The 17,344-nt window shown below is 43.1% G+C and overlaps 1 protein-coding gene and 1 pseudogene across 1 annotated transcript; both read right to left on the bottom strand.

The window, feature by feature from the left end:
- Positions 1–1,752: 1,752 nt before the first annotated feature.
- LOC121187250 lies at positions 1,753–4,971 on the bottom strand (annotated as a pseudogene).
- A 2,937-nt stretch (positions 4,972–7,908) lies between these two features.
- Positions 7,909–17,273, bottom strand: LOC121187246. Its single transcript, XM_041046422.1, has 13 exons — positions 17,010–17,273; positions 16,111–16,905; positions 15,721–15,948; positions 15,453–15,576; positions 14,131–15,034; positions 13,216–13,308; positions 12,793–12,978; positions 11,066–11,320; positions 10,552–10,849; positions 9,641–10,435; positions 9,251–9,478; positions 8,969–9,092; positions 7,909–8,822 (listed from the first exon to the last, which is right to left on the bottom strand). The coding sequence occupies exons 1-13, from the start codon at positions 17,271–17,273 to the stop codon at positions 7,909–7,911; spliced, it is 5,208 nt and encodes a 1,735-aa protein (XP_040902356.1).
- Positions 17,274–17,344: the final 71 nt, after the last annotated feature.

Below are 17,344 nucleotides of genomic sequence, written 5' to 3'. Positions count from 1 at the left end.
CATTCCCAGGCCAGCCGAGAGACATAGTACCTCCAGCGTATTCTAGGTCTTCCCCGTGGCCTCCTCCCAGTGGGACATGCCCGGAACACCTCCCCAGGGAGGCGCCCAGGGGGCATCCGAAATAGATGCCTGAACCACCTCTCGATGTGGAGGAGCAGCGGCTGTACTCCGAGCTCCTCCCGGATTACAGAGCTCCTCACAATATCTCTAAGGGAGCACCCAGCCACCCTGCGGAGGAAACTCATTTCGGCCACTTGTATCCCAGATCTTGTCCTTTCGGTCATCACCATAGGTGAGAGTAGGAACGTAGATTGACCAGTAAATCGAGAGCTTCGCCTTTTTGTTCAGCTCCTTCTTTACCACGACAGACGGGTACATTGACCGCATTACTGTCAATTACATGCTCCATCCTTCCCTAACTCGTGAACAAGACCCCAAGATACTTGAACGCCTCCACTTGACTCAGGAACTCTCCTCCAACCTGGAGAGGGCAAACAATCCTTTTCCGGTTGAGAACCATGGCCTCGGACTTGGAGGTGCTGATTCTCATCCCAGCCGCTACACACTCGGCTGCAAACTGCCCCAGTACATGCTGAAGGTCCTGGTTTGATGGAGCCAACAGGAAAACACTGTCTTGAAATCTGGTGGTCCCTAAACCGGACTCCCTCCGGCCCCTGGCTGTGCCAAGAAATTCCAGTGACAAAGGGCAGCCCTGCCGGAGTCCAGCATGCACTGGAAACAGGTCTGACTTACTGCCGGCAATGCGAACCAAGCCCCTGCTCCAGTCGTAAAGAGATCGGACAGCCCTTAGCAGAGGGCCCTGGACCCCTTACTCCCAGGGCATCCCCCACAGGATGCCATGAGGGACACGGTCGAACGCCTTCTCCAGGTCGATAAAACACATGTGGACTGGTTGGGAAAACTCCCATAAACCCTCGAGCACCCTATAGAGGATATAGAGTTGGTCCAGTGTTCCACAACCAGGACGAAAACCACATTGTTCCTCCTGAATCTGAGGTTCGACTATTGGCCGCAGGTGGTGGAACCACGGGAGGACGGCCCCATGTCACTCCTTCAGACTCTGCCCGACTGGGCCCAGTAGGGAGAGGTCCAGCCACCAGGCGCTCTCATGCATGCCCCAACCCCAGGCCTGGCTGCAGGGTGGGGCCCCGACTGTGCCATACCGGGTGATGTAACTGGCATTGTTGCAGTTCTATTCATAGGAGGCTTCTGAACCGCTCTTAGTCTGACCCGTCCCCAAGGACCTGTTTGCCTTGGGAGACCCTAACAGGGCATTTAGCCCCGACAACATAGCTCCTAGGATCAATCGGGTACTCAAACCCCTCCACCACGACAAGGTGGCGGTTCAAGGAGGGGAGAAGAACCGAAACCAAACGAGGAAATTGAAATGTGTTTGTCTGTGAAAACATTGACTTTATTGTTTGATTACATTTTAAAATATGCAATAAATATTGTAAAATCAGAAAGAAATCAGGTATTAGGCTGGTGCATTTACACGTTCTTTACGAATAGGTTGATGTGATTGTGTATTGCGCTGTATTAAATGCTGTCACCTCCATATGCTATGTCAAAATTTAACAATACACACTGGGAAAATATAAAAGAATTATGATATTTCAAGACTTAAATAAAATGAATATAGGTATCTATCTGACTATGTTGTTAACAAAAACCTTGTGTAAATATTGTGATGGCTCCTGAATTCCTTTGCCACCATATTGTTTGTACTTCTCAGAATGATTTTGGTGCTGCCTTCCCCATCATATTCTTTTTTGTATTCTTCTCTGGTTTCATTAAGATAATGTAACATTTTGGAATAAAAATACAAATGAGCAGTCCAAAGCTGGAGGCCAGGATAGCAAATATTTCCACAGCAACACTGAACTTCCCAGGAGAGCTGACATATGCTGGAATGAAAGTGATCCACACTGCACAGAATATCAACATGCTGAAGGTGATAAATTTGGCTTCGTTAAAGTTATCAGGCAGTTTCCGAGCCAGAAAAGCAAGGATGAAACACAGGACAGCCAGGAGCCCTATGTATCCTAACACAGCCCAGAAGCCTACAGCTGAGCCAAGCTTGCACTCTAAGATTATTCTGTCCTTATAGAGCAACAAATTCTTGAAAGGAAACGGAGGGTTGATTGTCAGCCAGAGTATGCAAATTAAAACCTGTATGAGAGTGAAAGCCAGAACACTGAGTCTCTGCTGTGCAGGTCCAAACCATTTCATCACATTACTGCCTGGAAGTGTGGCCCTGAAGGCCATTAACACCACTATAGTTTTCCCCAGAACACAAGAGATACACAGGACAAAGGTGATGCCGAATGCTGTGTGTCTCAGCATGCAGGACCACTCAGAGGGCCGGCCGATGAAGGTCAGAGAGCACAGGAAACACAGAGTCAAGGAGAAGAGCAGCAGGAAGCTCAGCTCAGAGTTGTTGGCCCTGACAATAGGAGTTTTCCTGTGTCTGAAAAAAATGAATGCAACCACTGCAGTCATGCATGTTCCAAATAGTGACGCTGCAGTGAGCAGTGCTCCCATAATTTCTTCATATGATAGAAACTCTGCCTCCTTCTTTACACAAGCATCTCTTCTCTCATTTGACCAGAATTCAGGTTGGCATCTCACACAGGTGACAGAATCTGAAACGTAACAGTAAAGCAAATGTTATATTATAAATATATAAAAATATTATATATATATATATATATATATATATATATAATAAAAAGAAAAGAAAGAAAAATCCCATATTAAATATTACCAGACCTGTAATGTTGCTTATTTCTCCCTCTGCACATCTTATACAGTCATAGCAGCAGACAGGCTTTCCTTTCTGGAGAACTTTACGAGTTCCTGGGGGACATTTCTCACTGCAGACTGACACAGGCACCTGCATGAACAAAGCTACTATCAGCAAAGTGTACGAGCATTTATTTTTACCAGGTGGTGTCCTGGAAAAACTTGCACTGAAAAGAAACATTATGATACAGTAACAGTTATAATGTATTATATTTGGTAACATACCTGTGTTGAGTTCTTTGCCCAAATTAAAGTCTTATTGTGCAGATTCAGCTGCTTTTCTGCAGGTAAAGATGCATCATAGAGACCAACTGTGACAAAGTCCACAATGTCATTTTCTCTTGGCTGCCAGTTTATAATTTCATACTTTGCTGCTGCGTCTCCGTCCTCATTGAAGAAAACCTCATCTCCTTCCTTTGTTTTGAACCTAATCTTTTTTATGTGCTGTAAAATCATTGTTAAATATAGGCATGAGGGACATATCAGTGAAGCTGTTATGCACTCCAGTCAAATCTTCATGTCCAGTACATTCTCTCTGATTCTCTGCTGATGACTCTGACTGCTTGAGCTTACAGCTAAATAACGTCTCCCAGAATTCAGTAAACATTTCATTACTAGATGAATTGAGTGGCTTCACATCCAGTATGAACTCTCTCATGCCACTGACATGTGCTTTGGGGATGGACAGGCCTATGGCACCATCCAGAATATGATGCTTGTCCAGTTCTGCAGTTTGAGAATCTAAGATCCAGCTCTCACTGCCTACCCACTGGTATCCAGTCAAATTGTGGCGGGAAAACTCATGCATTAGCACATCCATTTCCATGAGGGACAGGAAAGTGACAATCACCTTGGAGGTGGAAGCCTTGATAATGTCAATTATCTTTTGTACTTTATTTGGTGGATCTGTTCTAAAGAAAGACACAGAGTACTCCAGACAGATTCCCAGCTGCTGTGCAGTTTCTATGAATGTAGCCATCCCATTATTACCATAATCATCATTGGTTCTGATAGCTCCAACCCAAGTCCAACCAAAGTGCTTGACCAGCTGGGCCAGAGCTCTGCTCTGGTAGTAGTCACTGGGTATTGTTCTGAGGAAGGATGGGTACTTGGTTTTGTCACTGAGACAAGCACAGGTGGCAAAGTGACTGATCTAAAAGAGAAAACAAATGACATCCTAAGATAAATATTCAAAATATAAATATAATTGAAATCTCAGAATAAGCAGTATATTTTCACAGATAAAATTCAAAACTACCTACCAGTGGGATATGAAAAGGTCCAATAGCAGCAGCTATACCCATGCATGGAGAGGAAGAACTTTCTCCCATAATGGCCTGCACTTGTGCAGGTCTGGTACATGGTGCCTCAGATGGTGCAGATACAATTTCATAACCATTAGCCAAGGCCAGTGCAACTTTCACACTTCTGGCAATGGATCTACAAGAATCATACATGTTATAGCCCAGAGAGATGCCAGGCAGCAAGTCTGTGCTGTTGTTAATCTCCTCAATGGCAAAAAGCATAGCCTGGGCAGTCTGGAACTCTCTGAAATCCAAACTTAATGCAAACAGTTATAAATATTTGTACAAATCACACAAATTGAAATTGTAATAATAGCACAGGAAATAAAAGGAATTGATGGTATTAATGCACACAACAGGGAATATTTATATTTGTACCTGTTTTCTATCTCTACCCACTTCCTCTTAATATTTTTAATAATATTTTCAAACTTAATGCGAACAGTGATATTTTTGTAGTCACAGAACTGTAAACAGAACCAATAGCACAGTATATGAAAGTAACTGATGGTATTAATGCACACAACAGGGAATATTTATCATTTCAGTACTTATTTTGATAACCCTTTTTCTTTTTTACCTGTTTTCTATCTCTACCCACTTCCTCTTAATATTTTTAATACAAATATTTCTACAGTATAATTTACCTGATACACTCCAGTGGCAGTGGTTTGTGCATGTAGGTATCTCTTCTTTCCTTCCAGCTTCTGTGGAAAGAGAAGATTCCCCCCAGCATAATGTCCCCGTCCTTAGACAGCTGAGGACTCTCAGGATCCCCTCTCAGCCTGCACACCGGCTCCTCAGCCTGAGAGAAAGACGCCACTAACAACAACTGTAACAGTGCCCAACCTCGCTCAGGCCAACTCTGTGTGGACGCCATTCTATCTGAGAGGACTAACCCACTGGGTGGCATCACATGTACCTTGTCGCACAACAGAAGCTTGCACTGCAATTTATGTTTTTTTGATCAGGACAAAAAGTAATAATAGAACAGTGATGTTTCATCTCTGTGGACCTGCAAGTTGAGGCAAGAAGCACAGGTGCACAAACAGAAAAAAGAGTTTTGGTACCAGCCTTTTTTTTAAATTTCCTTCCTGAATTTGTTTTCAGACAAAATTCAGTGAGGCTTCACATATTTTACTTTTTGAAATGATCATTTTTAATGTGTGAAAATCCAATTTATATTTTCAGTTACAACGTGGAAATATAATGTGGAATGAGGATTACTCTATGGATAGTCGAAAAAGTTTGACTTTAGGCCGGATCATTGAAATTTTACACTGTAAAATAACTGGTCCAGTACTAATATGGAGTCTAAGCCTGCAGTAGTTGACAATTCTTGACCATTAGGGGGCCGTACCACAAGGTTTAAACATTACATTATATTTTAGAAATTTGATATACTGCTCTTGTTAGCAAGCAGTGGCTCATTTGCACATTCAGTACACATAACGTGCTATCAGTATTAATTTGGAATAATGTTCGTGTCCCCCAGGCGTATTCAAATATAAAATTCTATTTCATTTTACCTCCATTTTAGTCACCACCAGAACCTGATGAAAATATCGGACATTGTACCTGCTTTGTTTTTCTTTTGCTTAATTCAGCCTGGTGTCCCTGAAAGTGGTGTTGGAAAATCACAACAGTAAAACTGAAGGCTGTAAAACCAGAAATGCTATATTGACTTAAGGGAATCTGAAGAGTTGGGATAAAATTTTCGGTGACTTTGTCACTACACGTAACACAATTCACAAAGCAAATCAATCCGTTCATACTATTAAAATATACATCAGAGAAGCTTTAACATGTTACTCTTACGCACCAAAAGAGAGAACTGAGCTGAAGAACTCCTTGGAACATTTTATGTTACAAGAAAACTTAATTGAACCTACTAAGATTTGTGATTGTGTAAACAGACTATGTAAATAAAACCCCAATTGACCAGGCACAGTGTGAATGTGGGGACAAACTTTTCCGGGGGAATCCGGAGACATTCCCAGGCCAGCCGAGAGACATAGTACCTCCAACATATCCTAGGTCTTCCCCGTGGCCTCCTCCCAGTGGGACATGCCCGGAACACCACCCCAGGAGAGGCCAGGGGCCATCCGAAATAGATGCCTGAACCACCTCTCGATGTGGAGGTGCAGCGGCTGTACTCCGAGCTCCTCCCGGATGACAGAGCTCCTCACAATATCTCTAAGGGAGCACCCAGCCACCCTGCGGAGGAAACTCATTTCGGCCACTTGTATCCCAGATCTTGTCCTTTCGGTCATCACCATAGGTGAGAGTAGGAACATAGATTGACCAGTAAATCAAGAGCTTTGCCTTTTGGCTCAGCTCCTTCTTTACTACGACATACGGGTACATTAATCACATTACTGTCAATTGCATGCTCCGCCCTTCCCTAACTCGCGAACAAGACCCCAAGATACCTGAACTCCTCCACTTGACGCAGGAACTCTCCTCCAACCTGGAGAGGGCAAACAACCCTTTTCCGGTTGAGAACCATGACCTCGGACTTGGAGGTGCTGATTCTCATCCCAGCCGCTACACACTCAGCTGCAAACTGCCCCAGTACATGCTGAAGGTCCTGGTTTGATGGAGCCAACAGGACAACACTGTCTTCAAAAAGCAGAGATGAAATCCGGTGGTCCCTAAAACCGGACTCCCTCCGGCCCCCGGCTGTGCCAAGAAATTCTGTCCATAAAAATTATGAACAGAAGCAGTGACAAAGGGCAGCCCTGCCGGAGTCCAGCATGCACTGGAAACAGGTCTGACTTACTGCCGGCAATGCGAACCAAGCTCCTGCTCCGGTCGTACAGAGATCGGGCAGCCCTTAGCAGAAGGCCCTGGACCCCTTACTCCTAGAGCACCCCCCACAGGATGCCATGAGGGACACGGTCGGACGCCTTCTCCAGGTCGGAAAAACACATGTGGACTGGTTGGGCGAACTCCCATGAACCCTCGAGCACCCTATAGAGGGTATAGAGTTGGTCCAGTGTTCCACAACCAGGACGAAAACCACAACGTTCCTCCTGAATCTGAGGTTCGACTATTGGCCGCGGGTCGTGGAACCACGAGAGGACGGCCCCATGTCACTCCTTCAGACTCTGCCCGACTGGGCCCAGTAGGGAGAGGTTCAGCCACCAGGCGCTCGCATGCGTGCCCCAACCCCAGGCCTGGCTGCAGGGTGGGGCCCCGGCTGTGCCATACCGGGTGATGTAACTGGCCTTCTTGCATTTCTATTCATAGGAGGCTTCTGAACCGCTCTTAGTCTGACCCGTCCCCTAGGACCTGTTTGCCTTGGGAGACCCTAAGAGGGAATTTAGCCCCGACAACATAGCTCCTAGGATCAATCGGGTACTCAAAACCCTCCACCACGATAAGGTGGCGGTTCAAGGAGGGGAGAAGAACCGAAACCAAACGAGGAAATTGAAACGTGTTCGTCTGTGAAAACATTGACTTTATTGTTTGATTACATTTTAAAATATGCAATAAATGTTGTAAAATCAGAAAGAAATCAGGTATTAGGCTGGTGCGTTTACACGTTCTTTACGAATAGGTTGATGTGATTGTGTATTACACTGTATTAAATGCTGTCACCTCCATATGCTATGTCAAAATTGAACAATACACACTGGAAAAATATAAAAGAATTATAATATTACAAGACTTAAAATGAATATAGGCATCTATCTGACTATGTTGTTAACAAAAACCTTTGTGTAAATATTGTGATGGCTCCTGAATTCCTTTGCCACTATATTGTTTGTACTTCTCAGAATGATTTTGGTGCTGCCTTCCCCATCATATTCTTTTTTGTATTCTTCTCTGGTTTCATTAAGATAATGTAACATTTTGGAATAAAAATACAAATGAGCAGTCCAAAGCTGGAGGCCAGGATAGCAAATATTTCCACAGCAACACTGAACTTCCCAGGAGAGCTGACATATGCTGGAATGAAAGTGATCCACACTGCACAGAATATCAACATGCTGAAGGTGATAAATTTGGCTTCGTTAAAGTTATCAGGCAGTTTCCGAGCCAGAAAAGCAAGGATGAAACACAGGACAGCCAGGAGCCCTATGTATCCTAACACAGCCCAGAAGCCTACAGCTGAGCCAAGCTTGCACTCTAAGATTATTCTGTCCTTATAGAGCAACAAATTCTTGAAAGGAAACGGAGGGTTGATTGTCAGCCAGAGTATGCAAATTAAAACCTGTATGAGAGTGAAAGCCAGAACACTGAGTCTCTGCTGTGCAGGTCCAAACCATTTCATCACATTACTGCCTGGAAGTGTGGCCCTGAAGGCCATTAACACCACTATAGTTTTCCCCAGAACACAAGAGATACAAAGGACAAAGATAATGCCGAATGCTGTGTGTCTCAGCATGCAGGACCACTCAGAGGGCCGGCCGATGAAGGTCAGAGAGCACAGGAAACACAGAGTCAAGGAGAAGAGCAGCAGGAAGCTCAGCTCAGAGTTGTTGGCCCTGACAATAGGAGTTTTCCTGTATCTGAAAAAAATGAATGAAACAGCTACAGTCATGCATGTTCCAAACAGTGACGCTGCAGTGAGCAGTGCTCCCATAATTTCTTCATATGATAGAAACTCTGCCTCCTTCTTTACACAAGCATCTCTTCTCTCATTTGACCAGAATTCAGGTTGGCATCTCACACAGGTGACAGAATCTGAAACGTAACATTAAAGCAAATGTTATATTATAAAAAAAATAAAAAATAAAAATATATATATATATATATATATTCATGTTTATATATTTATATTTATATATAAGAAAAAAAAAAAGAAAATCCCACATTAAATATTACCAGACCTGTAATGTTGCTTATTTCTCCCTCTGCACATCTTATACAGTCATAGCAGCAGACAGGCTTTCCTTTCTGGAGAACCTTACGAGTTCCTGGGGGACATTTCTCACTGCAGACTGACACAGGCACCTGCATGGACAAAACTACTAAGAGTAAAATGTATAGACACAGAATTTAAATAGGTGGTGTCTTTGCCAACCTCTATTATCAATTTTGATTCATTGAAGCCAAACATCATCACAGAGTAACAATTATACTATTATTACTAATTACGCTTGGTAACGTACCTGTGTTGAGTTCTTTGCCCAAATTAAAGTCTTATTGTGCAGATTCAGCTGCTTTTCTGCAGGTAAAGATGCATCATAGAGACCAACTGTGACAAAGTCCACAATGCCATTTTCCCTTGGCTGCCAGTTTATAATTTCATACTTTGCTGCTGGGTCTCCGTCCTCATTAAAGAAAACTTCATCTCCTTCCTTTGTTTTGAAGTGAACCTTTTTTATGTGCTGTAAAATCTAAGAAGACAGTTAATGATTTGGTTAATTGTGACAAACATCCTGTAGATCTGATCACTCAGCAGCATCACAGACAGAGGGAACACTTTTAAAAACACTGGAACCATTTTTCTTGTGACCTCATGTGAAAATGAGAATGTTAGTATTTAGTGTTGAACTCACCGTGAATGGATCTAGCTGCACCTTGTTGTTACATGTTTCATTACAGCCCAGAATACTATGAAGTGCATGAGCCACAGCATACACTCCTTTGTAAACATTGTTAAATATAGGCATGAGGGACATATCAGTGAAGCTGTTATGCACTCCAGTCAAATCTTCATGTCCAGTACATTCTCTCTGATTCTCTGCTGATGACTCTGACTGCTTGAACTTACAGCTAAATAACGTCTCCCAGAACTCAGTAAACATTTCATTACTAGATGAATTGAGTGGCTTCACATCCAGTATGAACTCTCTCATGCCGCTGACATGTGTTTTGGGGATGGACAGGCCTATGGCACCATCCAGAATATGATGCTTATCCAGTTCTGCAGTTTGAGAATCTAAGATCCAGCTCTCACTGCCTACCCACTGGCATCCAGTCAAATTGTGGCGGGACAACTCACGTATTAGCATATCCATTTCCTTGAGGGAGAGGAAAGTGACAATCACCTTGGAGGTGGAAGCCTTCATAATGTCAATTATCTTTTGTACTTTATTTGGTGGATCTGTTCTAAAGAAAGACACAGAGTACTCCAGACAGATTCCCAGCTGCTGTGCAGTTTCTATGAATGTAGCCATCCCATTATTACCATAATCATCATTGGTTCTGATAGCTCCAACCCAAGTCCAACCAAAATACTTGACCAGCTGGGCCAGAGCTCTGCTCTGGTAGTAGTCACTGGGTATTGTTCTGAGGAAGGATGGGTACTTGGTTTTGTCACTGAGACAAGCACAGGTGGCAAAGTGACTGATCTAAAAGAGAAAAGAAATGACATTCTAAGATAAATATTCAAAATATAAATATAAATGAAATCTCAGAATAATCTGTGTATTTTCACAATTAAAATTCATTTACCAAACCTACTCACCAATGGGATATGAAAAGGTCCAATAGCAGTAGCTATACCCATGCATGGAGAGGAAGAACTTTCTCCCATAATGACCTGCACCTGTGCAGTTCTGGTACATGGTGCCTCAGATGGTGCAGATACAATTTCATAACCGTTAGCCAAGGCCAGTGCAACTTTCACACTTCTGGCAATGGATCTACAAGAATCATACATTTTATATCCCAGAGAGATGCCAGGCAGCAAGTCTGTGCTGTTGTTAATCTCCTCAATGGCAAAAAGCATAGCCTGGGCAAACTGGAACTCTCTGAAATTCAAACTTAATGCAAAAAGTGATATTTTTGTAGTCACAGAACTGTAAACAGAACCAATAGCACAGTACATGAAAGTAACCGATGGTATTAATGCACACAACAGGGAATATTTATCATTTCAGTACTTATTTTGATAACCCTTTTTCTTTTTTACCGTTTTTCTATCTCTACCCACTTCCTCTTAATATTTTTAATACAAATATTTCTACAGTATAATTTACCTGATACATTCCAGTGGCAGTGGTTTGTGCATGTAGGTATCTCTTCTTTCCTTCCAGCTGCTGTGGAAAGAGAAGATTCCCCCCAGCATAATGTCCCCGTCCTTAGACAGCTGAGGACTCTCAGGATCCCCTCTCAGCCTGCACACCGGCTCCTCAGCCTGAGAGAAAGACGCCACTAACAACAACTGTAACAGTGCCCAACCTCGCTCAGGCCAACTCTGTGTGGACGTCATTCTGTCTGAGAGGACTAACCCACTGGGTGGTATCACATGTACCTTGTCGCACAAGAGAAGCTTGCACTGGTATTTATACAGTTTTGAGCAGGATAAAAAGTAATAATAGAACAGTGATGTTTCATCTCTGTGGACCTGCAAGTTGAGGCAAGAAGAACAGGTGCACAAACAGAAAAAAAGAGTTTTGGTACCAGCCTTTTTTTAAATTTCCTTCCTGAATTTGTTTTCAGACAAAATTCAGTGAGGCTTCACATATTTTACTTTTTGAAATGATCATTTTTAATGTGTGAAAATCCAATTTATATTTTCAGTTACAACGTGGAAATATAATGTGGAATGAGGATTACTCTATGGATAGTCGAAAAAGTTTGACTTTAGGCCGGATCATTGAAATTTTACACTGTAAAATAACTGGTCCAGTACTAATATGGAGTCTAAGCCTGCAGTAGTTGACAATTCTTGACCATTAGGGGGCCGTACCACAAGGTTTAAACATTATATCATATCTAAGAAATTTGATATACTGCTCTTGTTAGCAAGCAGTGGCTCATTTGCACATTCAGTACACATAACGTGCTATCAGTATTAATTTGGAATAATGTTCGTGTCCCCCAGGCGTATTCAAATATAAAATTCAATTTCATTTTACCTCCATTTTGGTCACCACCAAAACCTGATGGAAATATCAGACATTGTACCTGCTTTGTTTTTCTTTTGCTTAATTCAGCCTGGTGTCCCTGAAAGTGGTATTGGAAAATCACAACAGTAAAACTGAAGGCTGTAAAACCAGAAATGCTATATTGACTTAAGGGAATCTGAAGAGTTGTGATAAAATTTTCGGTGACTTTGTCACTACATGTAACACAATTCACAAAGCAAATCAATCCGTTAATACTATTAAAATATCCATCAGAGAAGCTTTAACGTTACTCTTACGCACCAAAAGAGAGAACTGAGCTGAAGAACTCCTTGGAACATTTTATGTTACGAAACCACACTTGACCAGGCACAGTGTGAATGTGGGGACAAACTCTTCTGGGGGAATCCGGAGGCATTCCCAGGCCAGCCGAGAGACATAGTACCTCCAGCGTATCCTAGGTCTTCCCCGTGGCCTCCTCCCAGTGGGACATGCCCGGAACACCCCCCCCAGGAGAGGCCAGGGGCCATCCGAAATAGATGCCTGAACCACCTCTCGATGTGGAGGAGCAGCAGCTGTACTCCGAGCTCGTTCCGGACGACAGAGCTCCTCACAATATCTCTAAGGGAGCACCCAGCCACCCTGCGGAGGAAACTCATTTCAGCCACTTGTATCCAAGATCTTGTCCTTTCGGTCATCACCATAGGTGAGAGTAGGAACGTAGATTGACCAGTAAATCAAGAGCTTTGCCTTTTGGCTCAGCTCCTTCTTTACTACGACATACGGGTACATTGATCACATTACTGTCAATTGCACGCTCCGTCCTTCCCTAACTCGCGAACAAGACCCCAAGATACCTGAACTCCTCCACTTGACGCAGGAACTCTCCTCCAACCTGGAGAGGGCAAACAACCCTTTTCCGGTTGAGAACCATGACCTCGGACTTGGAGGTGCTGATTCTCATCCCAGCCGCTACACACTCGGCTGCAAACTGCCCCAGTACATGCTGAAGGTCCTGGTTTGATGGAGCCAACAGGACAACACTGTGTTCAAAAAGCAGAGATGAAATCCGGTGGTCCCTAAACCGGACTCCCTACGGCCCCTGGCTGTGCCAAGAAATTCTGTCCATAAAAATTATGAACAGAACCAGTGACAAAGGGCAGCCCTGCCGGAGTCCAGCATGCACTGGAAACAGGTCTGACTTACTGCCGGCGATGCGAACCAAGCTCCTGCTCCAGTCGTACAGAGATCGGACCCCTTACTCCTAGAGCACCCCCCACAGGATGCCATGAGGGACACGGTCGGACGCCTTCTCCAGGTCGACAAAACACATGTGGACTGGTTGGGCGAACTCCCATGAACCCTCGAGCACCCTATAGAGGGTATAGAGTTGGTCCAGTGTTCCACAACCAGGACAAAAACCACAACGTTCCTCCTGAATCTGAGGTTCGACTATTGGCCGCGGGTGGTGGAACCATGGGAGGACGGCCCCACATCACTCCTTCAGGCTCTGCCCGACTGGGCCCAGTAGGGAGAGGTCCAGCCACCAGGCGCTCGCACGCATGCCCCAACCTCAGGCCTGGCTGCAGGGTGGGGCCCCGGCTGTGCCATACCAGGTGATGTAACTGGCCTTCTTGCATTTCTATTTATAGGAGGCTTCTGAACCGCTCTTGGTCTGACCCGTCCCCTAGGACCTGTTTGCCTTGGGAGACCCTAACAGGGCATTTAGCCCCGACAACATAGCTCCTAGGATAATTCGGGTACTCAAACCCCTCCACCATGATAAGGTGGCGGTTCAAGGAGGGGAGAAGAACCGAAACCAAACGAGGAAATTGAAACATGTGTTTGTCTGTGAAAACATTGACTTTATTGTTTGATTACATTTTACAAAATGTAATAAATGTTGTAAAATCAGAAAGAAATCAGGTATTAGGCTGGTGCATTTACTTGTTCTTTACGAATAGGTTGATGTGATTGTGTATTACACTGTATTAAATGCTGTCACCTCCATATGCTATGTCAAAATTTAACAATACACACTGGAAAAATATTAAAGAATTATAATATCACAAGACTTAAATAAAATGAATATAGGCATCGATCTGACTATGTTGTTAACAAAAACCTTTGTGTAAATGTTATGATGGCTCCATGAATGCCCTTACAACCATATTGTTTGAACTTCTCAGAATGATTTTGGTGCTGCCTTCACCATCATATTCTTTTTTGTATTCTTCTCTGGTTTCATTAAGATAATGTAACATTTTGGAATAAAAATACAAACGAGCAGTCCAAAGCTGGAGGCCAGGATAGCAAATATTTCCACAGCAACACTGAACTTCCCAGGAGAGCTGACATATGCTGGAATGAAAGTGATCCACACTGCACAGAATATCAACATGCTGAAGGTGATAAATTTGGCTTCATTAAAGTTATCAGGCAGTTTCCGAGCCAGAAAAGCAAGAACAAAACATAACATGGCCAGAACTCCTATATACCCAAGTACAGCCCAAAAGCCCAGAGCTGAGCCCAGAGCGCACTCTAAGATGATTTTGTCCTTGAAGTCCTTAAAATTCTTCAATGGAAAAGGAGGAGAAATTGTTAACCACATGATACATATAACAACCTGTATGAGAGTGAAAGCCAGAACACTGAGTCTCTGCTGTGCAGGTCCAAACCATTTCATCACATTACTGCCTGGAAGTGTGGCCCTGAAGGCCATTAACACCACTATAGTTTTCCCCAGAACACAAGAGATACACAGGACAAAGGTGATGCCGAATGCTGTGTGTCTCAGCATGCAGGACCACTCAGAGGGCCGGCCGATGAAGGTCAGAGAGCACAGGAAGCACAGAGTCAAGGCGAAGAGCAGCAGGAAGCTCAGCTCAGAGTTGTTGGCCCTGACAATAGGAGTTTTCCTGTGTCTGAAAAAAATGAATGCAACAACTGCAGTCATGCATGTTCCAAATAGAGATGCCGTAATGAGCAGTGCTCCCATAATTTCTTCATATGACAGAAACTCTGCCTCCTTCTTTACACAAGCATCTCTTCTCTCATTTGACCAGAATTCAGGTTGGCATCTCACACAGCTGACAGAGTCTGAAACGTAAAAATGAAAGCAGACGTTAGACTTGCTAAGTAGATTTCTTTCTTTGCTTTGCTTCTGCATCTGCATGAACTCCATGCACGTCAGTCACCCTACACGGTCATCACAAAATAGATGGATAAGTGGATTACAGCTCCATAATATGATCATGCAATATATGTTTATTTTATAGATACATTATTTTTTAAATAATAATGTATTTCTACATTTTTCCAATGTACATTTTTTTACATTCTATTTCTTGTCTGTATTGAAAAATACTAGAAAGTAATTGCATATTCCCCAGGGTCACCTGCCGTGCTTTGGAAAATATAAAATAACAATGAACCATTCTCAAAAATGACCTGTGATCATGGCAATTTTGTTTTGCAGCACAATGAAGTGAAAATCCCACATTAAATATTAAAAGACCTGTAATGTTGCTTATTTCTCCCTCTGCACATCTTATACAGTCATAGCAGCAGACAGGCTTTCCTTTCTGGAGAACCTTACGAGTTCCTGGGGGACATTTCTCACTGCAGACTGACACAGGCACCTGCATGAACAAAACTGCTATCAGCAAAGTGTATGTGTATCCATTTTCAATAGGTGGTGTCTTTGCAACACTTGAATTTTAATATATTGAAACCAAACATCATCATACAGTAACAATTATAATGTATTATATTTGGTAACGTACCTGTGTTGAGTTCTTTGCCCAAATTAAAGTCTTATTGTGCAGATTCAGCTGCTTTTCTGCAGGTAAAGATGCATCATAGAGACCAACTGTGACAAAGTCCACAATGCCATTTTCTCTTGGCTGCCAGTTTATAATTTCATACTTTGCTGCTGCGTCTCCGTCCTCATTGAAGAAAACTTCATCTCCTTCCTTTGTTTTGAACCTAATCTTTTTTATGTGCTGTAAAATCTAAGAAGACAGTTAATGATTTGGTTAATTGTGACAAACATCCTGTAGATCTGATCACTCAGCAGCATCACAGACAGAGGGAACACTTTTAAAAACACTGGAACCATTTTTCTTGTGACCTCATGTGAAAATGAGAATGTTAGTATTTAGTGTTGAACTCACCGTGAATGGATCTAGCTGCACCTTCTTGTTACATGTTTCATTACAGCCCAGAATACTATGAAGTGCATGAGCCACAGCATACACTCCTTTGTAAACATTGTTAAATATAGGCATGAGGGACATATCAGTGAAACTGTTATGCACTCCAGTCAAATCTTCATGTCCAGTACATTCTCTCTGATTCTCTGCTGATGACTCTGACTGCTTGAACTTACAGCTAAATAACGTCTCCCAGAACTCTGTAAAAATTTCATTACTAGATGAATTGAGTGGCTTCACATCCAGTATGAACTCTCTCATGCCGCTGACATGTGTTTTGGGGATGGACAGGCCTATGGCACCATCCAGAATATGATGTGTATCCAGTTCTGCAGTTTGGGAATCTAAGATCCAGCTCTCACTGCCTACCCACTGGTATCCAGTCAAATTGTGGCGGGACAACTCACGTATAAGCACATCCATATCCTTGTGGGAGAGGAAAGCGACAATCACCTTGGAGGTGGAAGCCTTGATAATGTCAATTATCTTTTGTACTTTATTTGGTGGATCTGTTCTAAAGAAAGACACAGAGTACTCCAGACAGATTCCCAGCTGCTGTGCAGTTTCTATGAATGTAGCCATCCCATTATTACCATAATCATCATTGGTTCTGATAGCTCCAACCCAAGTCCAACCAAAGTGCTTGACCAGCTGGGCCAGAGCTCTGCTCTGGTAGTAGTCACTGGGTATTGTTCTGAGGAAGGATGGGTACTTGGTTTTGTCACTGAGACAAGCACAGGTTGCAAAGTGACTGATCTAAAAGAGAAAAGAAATGACATCCTAAGATAAATATTAAACATAGAAATATATATGGAATTACAGTTTTTCTTTCAACAAATATATTTACCAAACCTACCCACCAGTGGGATATGAAACTGTCCAATCACAGTAGCTATTCCAATACAAGGAGAGGAAGAAGTTTCTCCCATAATAGCCTGCACCTGTGCAGTTCTGGTACATGGTGCCTCAGATGGTGCAGATACAATTTCATTACCATTAGCCAAAGCCAGTACAACCCTCACACTTCTGGCAATGGATCGACAAGTATCATACATTCTATAGCCCAGAGAGATGCCAGGCAGCAAGTCTGTGCTGTTGTTAATCTCCTCAATGGCAAAAAGCATAGCCTGGGCAAACTGGAACTCTCTGAAATTCAAACTTAATGCAAACAGTGATATTTTTGTAGTCATAGCAC

The sequence above is a fragment of the Toxotes jaculatrix genome, chromosome 9 (assembly GCF_017976425.1).
Source record: "Toxotes jaculatrix isolate fToxJac2 chromosome 9, fToxJac2.pri, whole genome shotgun sequence".
In the NCBI taxonomy this organism is placed as follows: domain Eukaryota; kingdom Metazoa; phylum Chordata; class Actinopteri; family Toxotidae; genus Toxotes; species Toxotes jaculatrix.
This window is presented reverse-complemented; position numbering and strand designations above follow the sequence as displayed.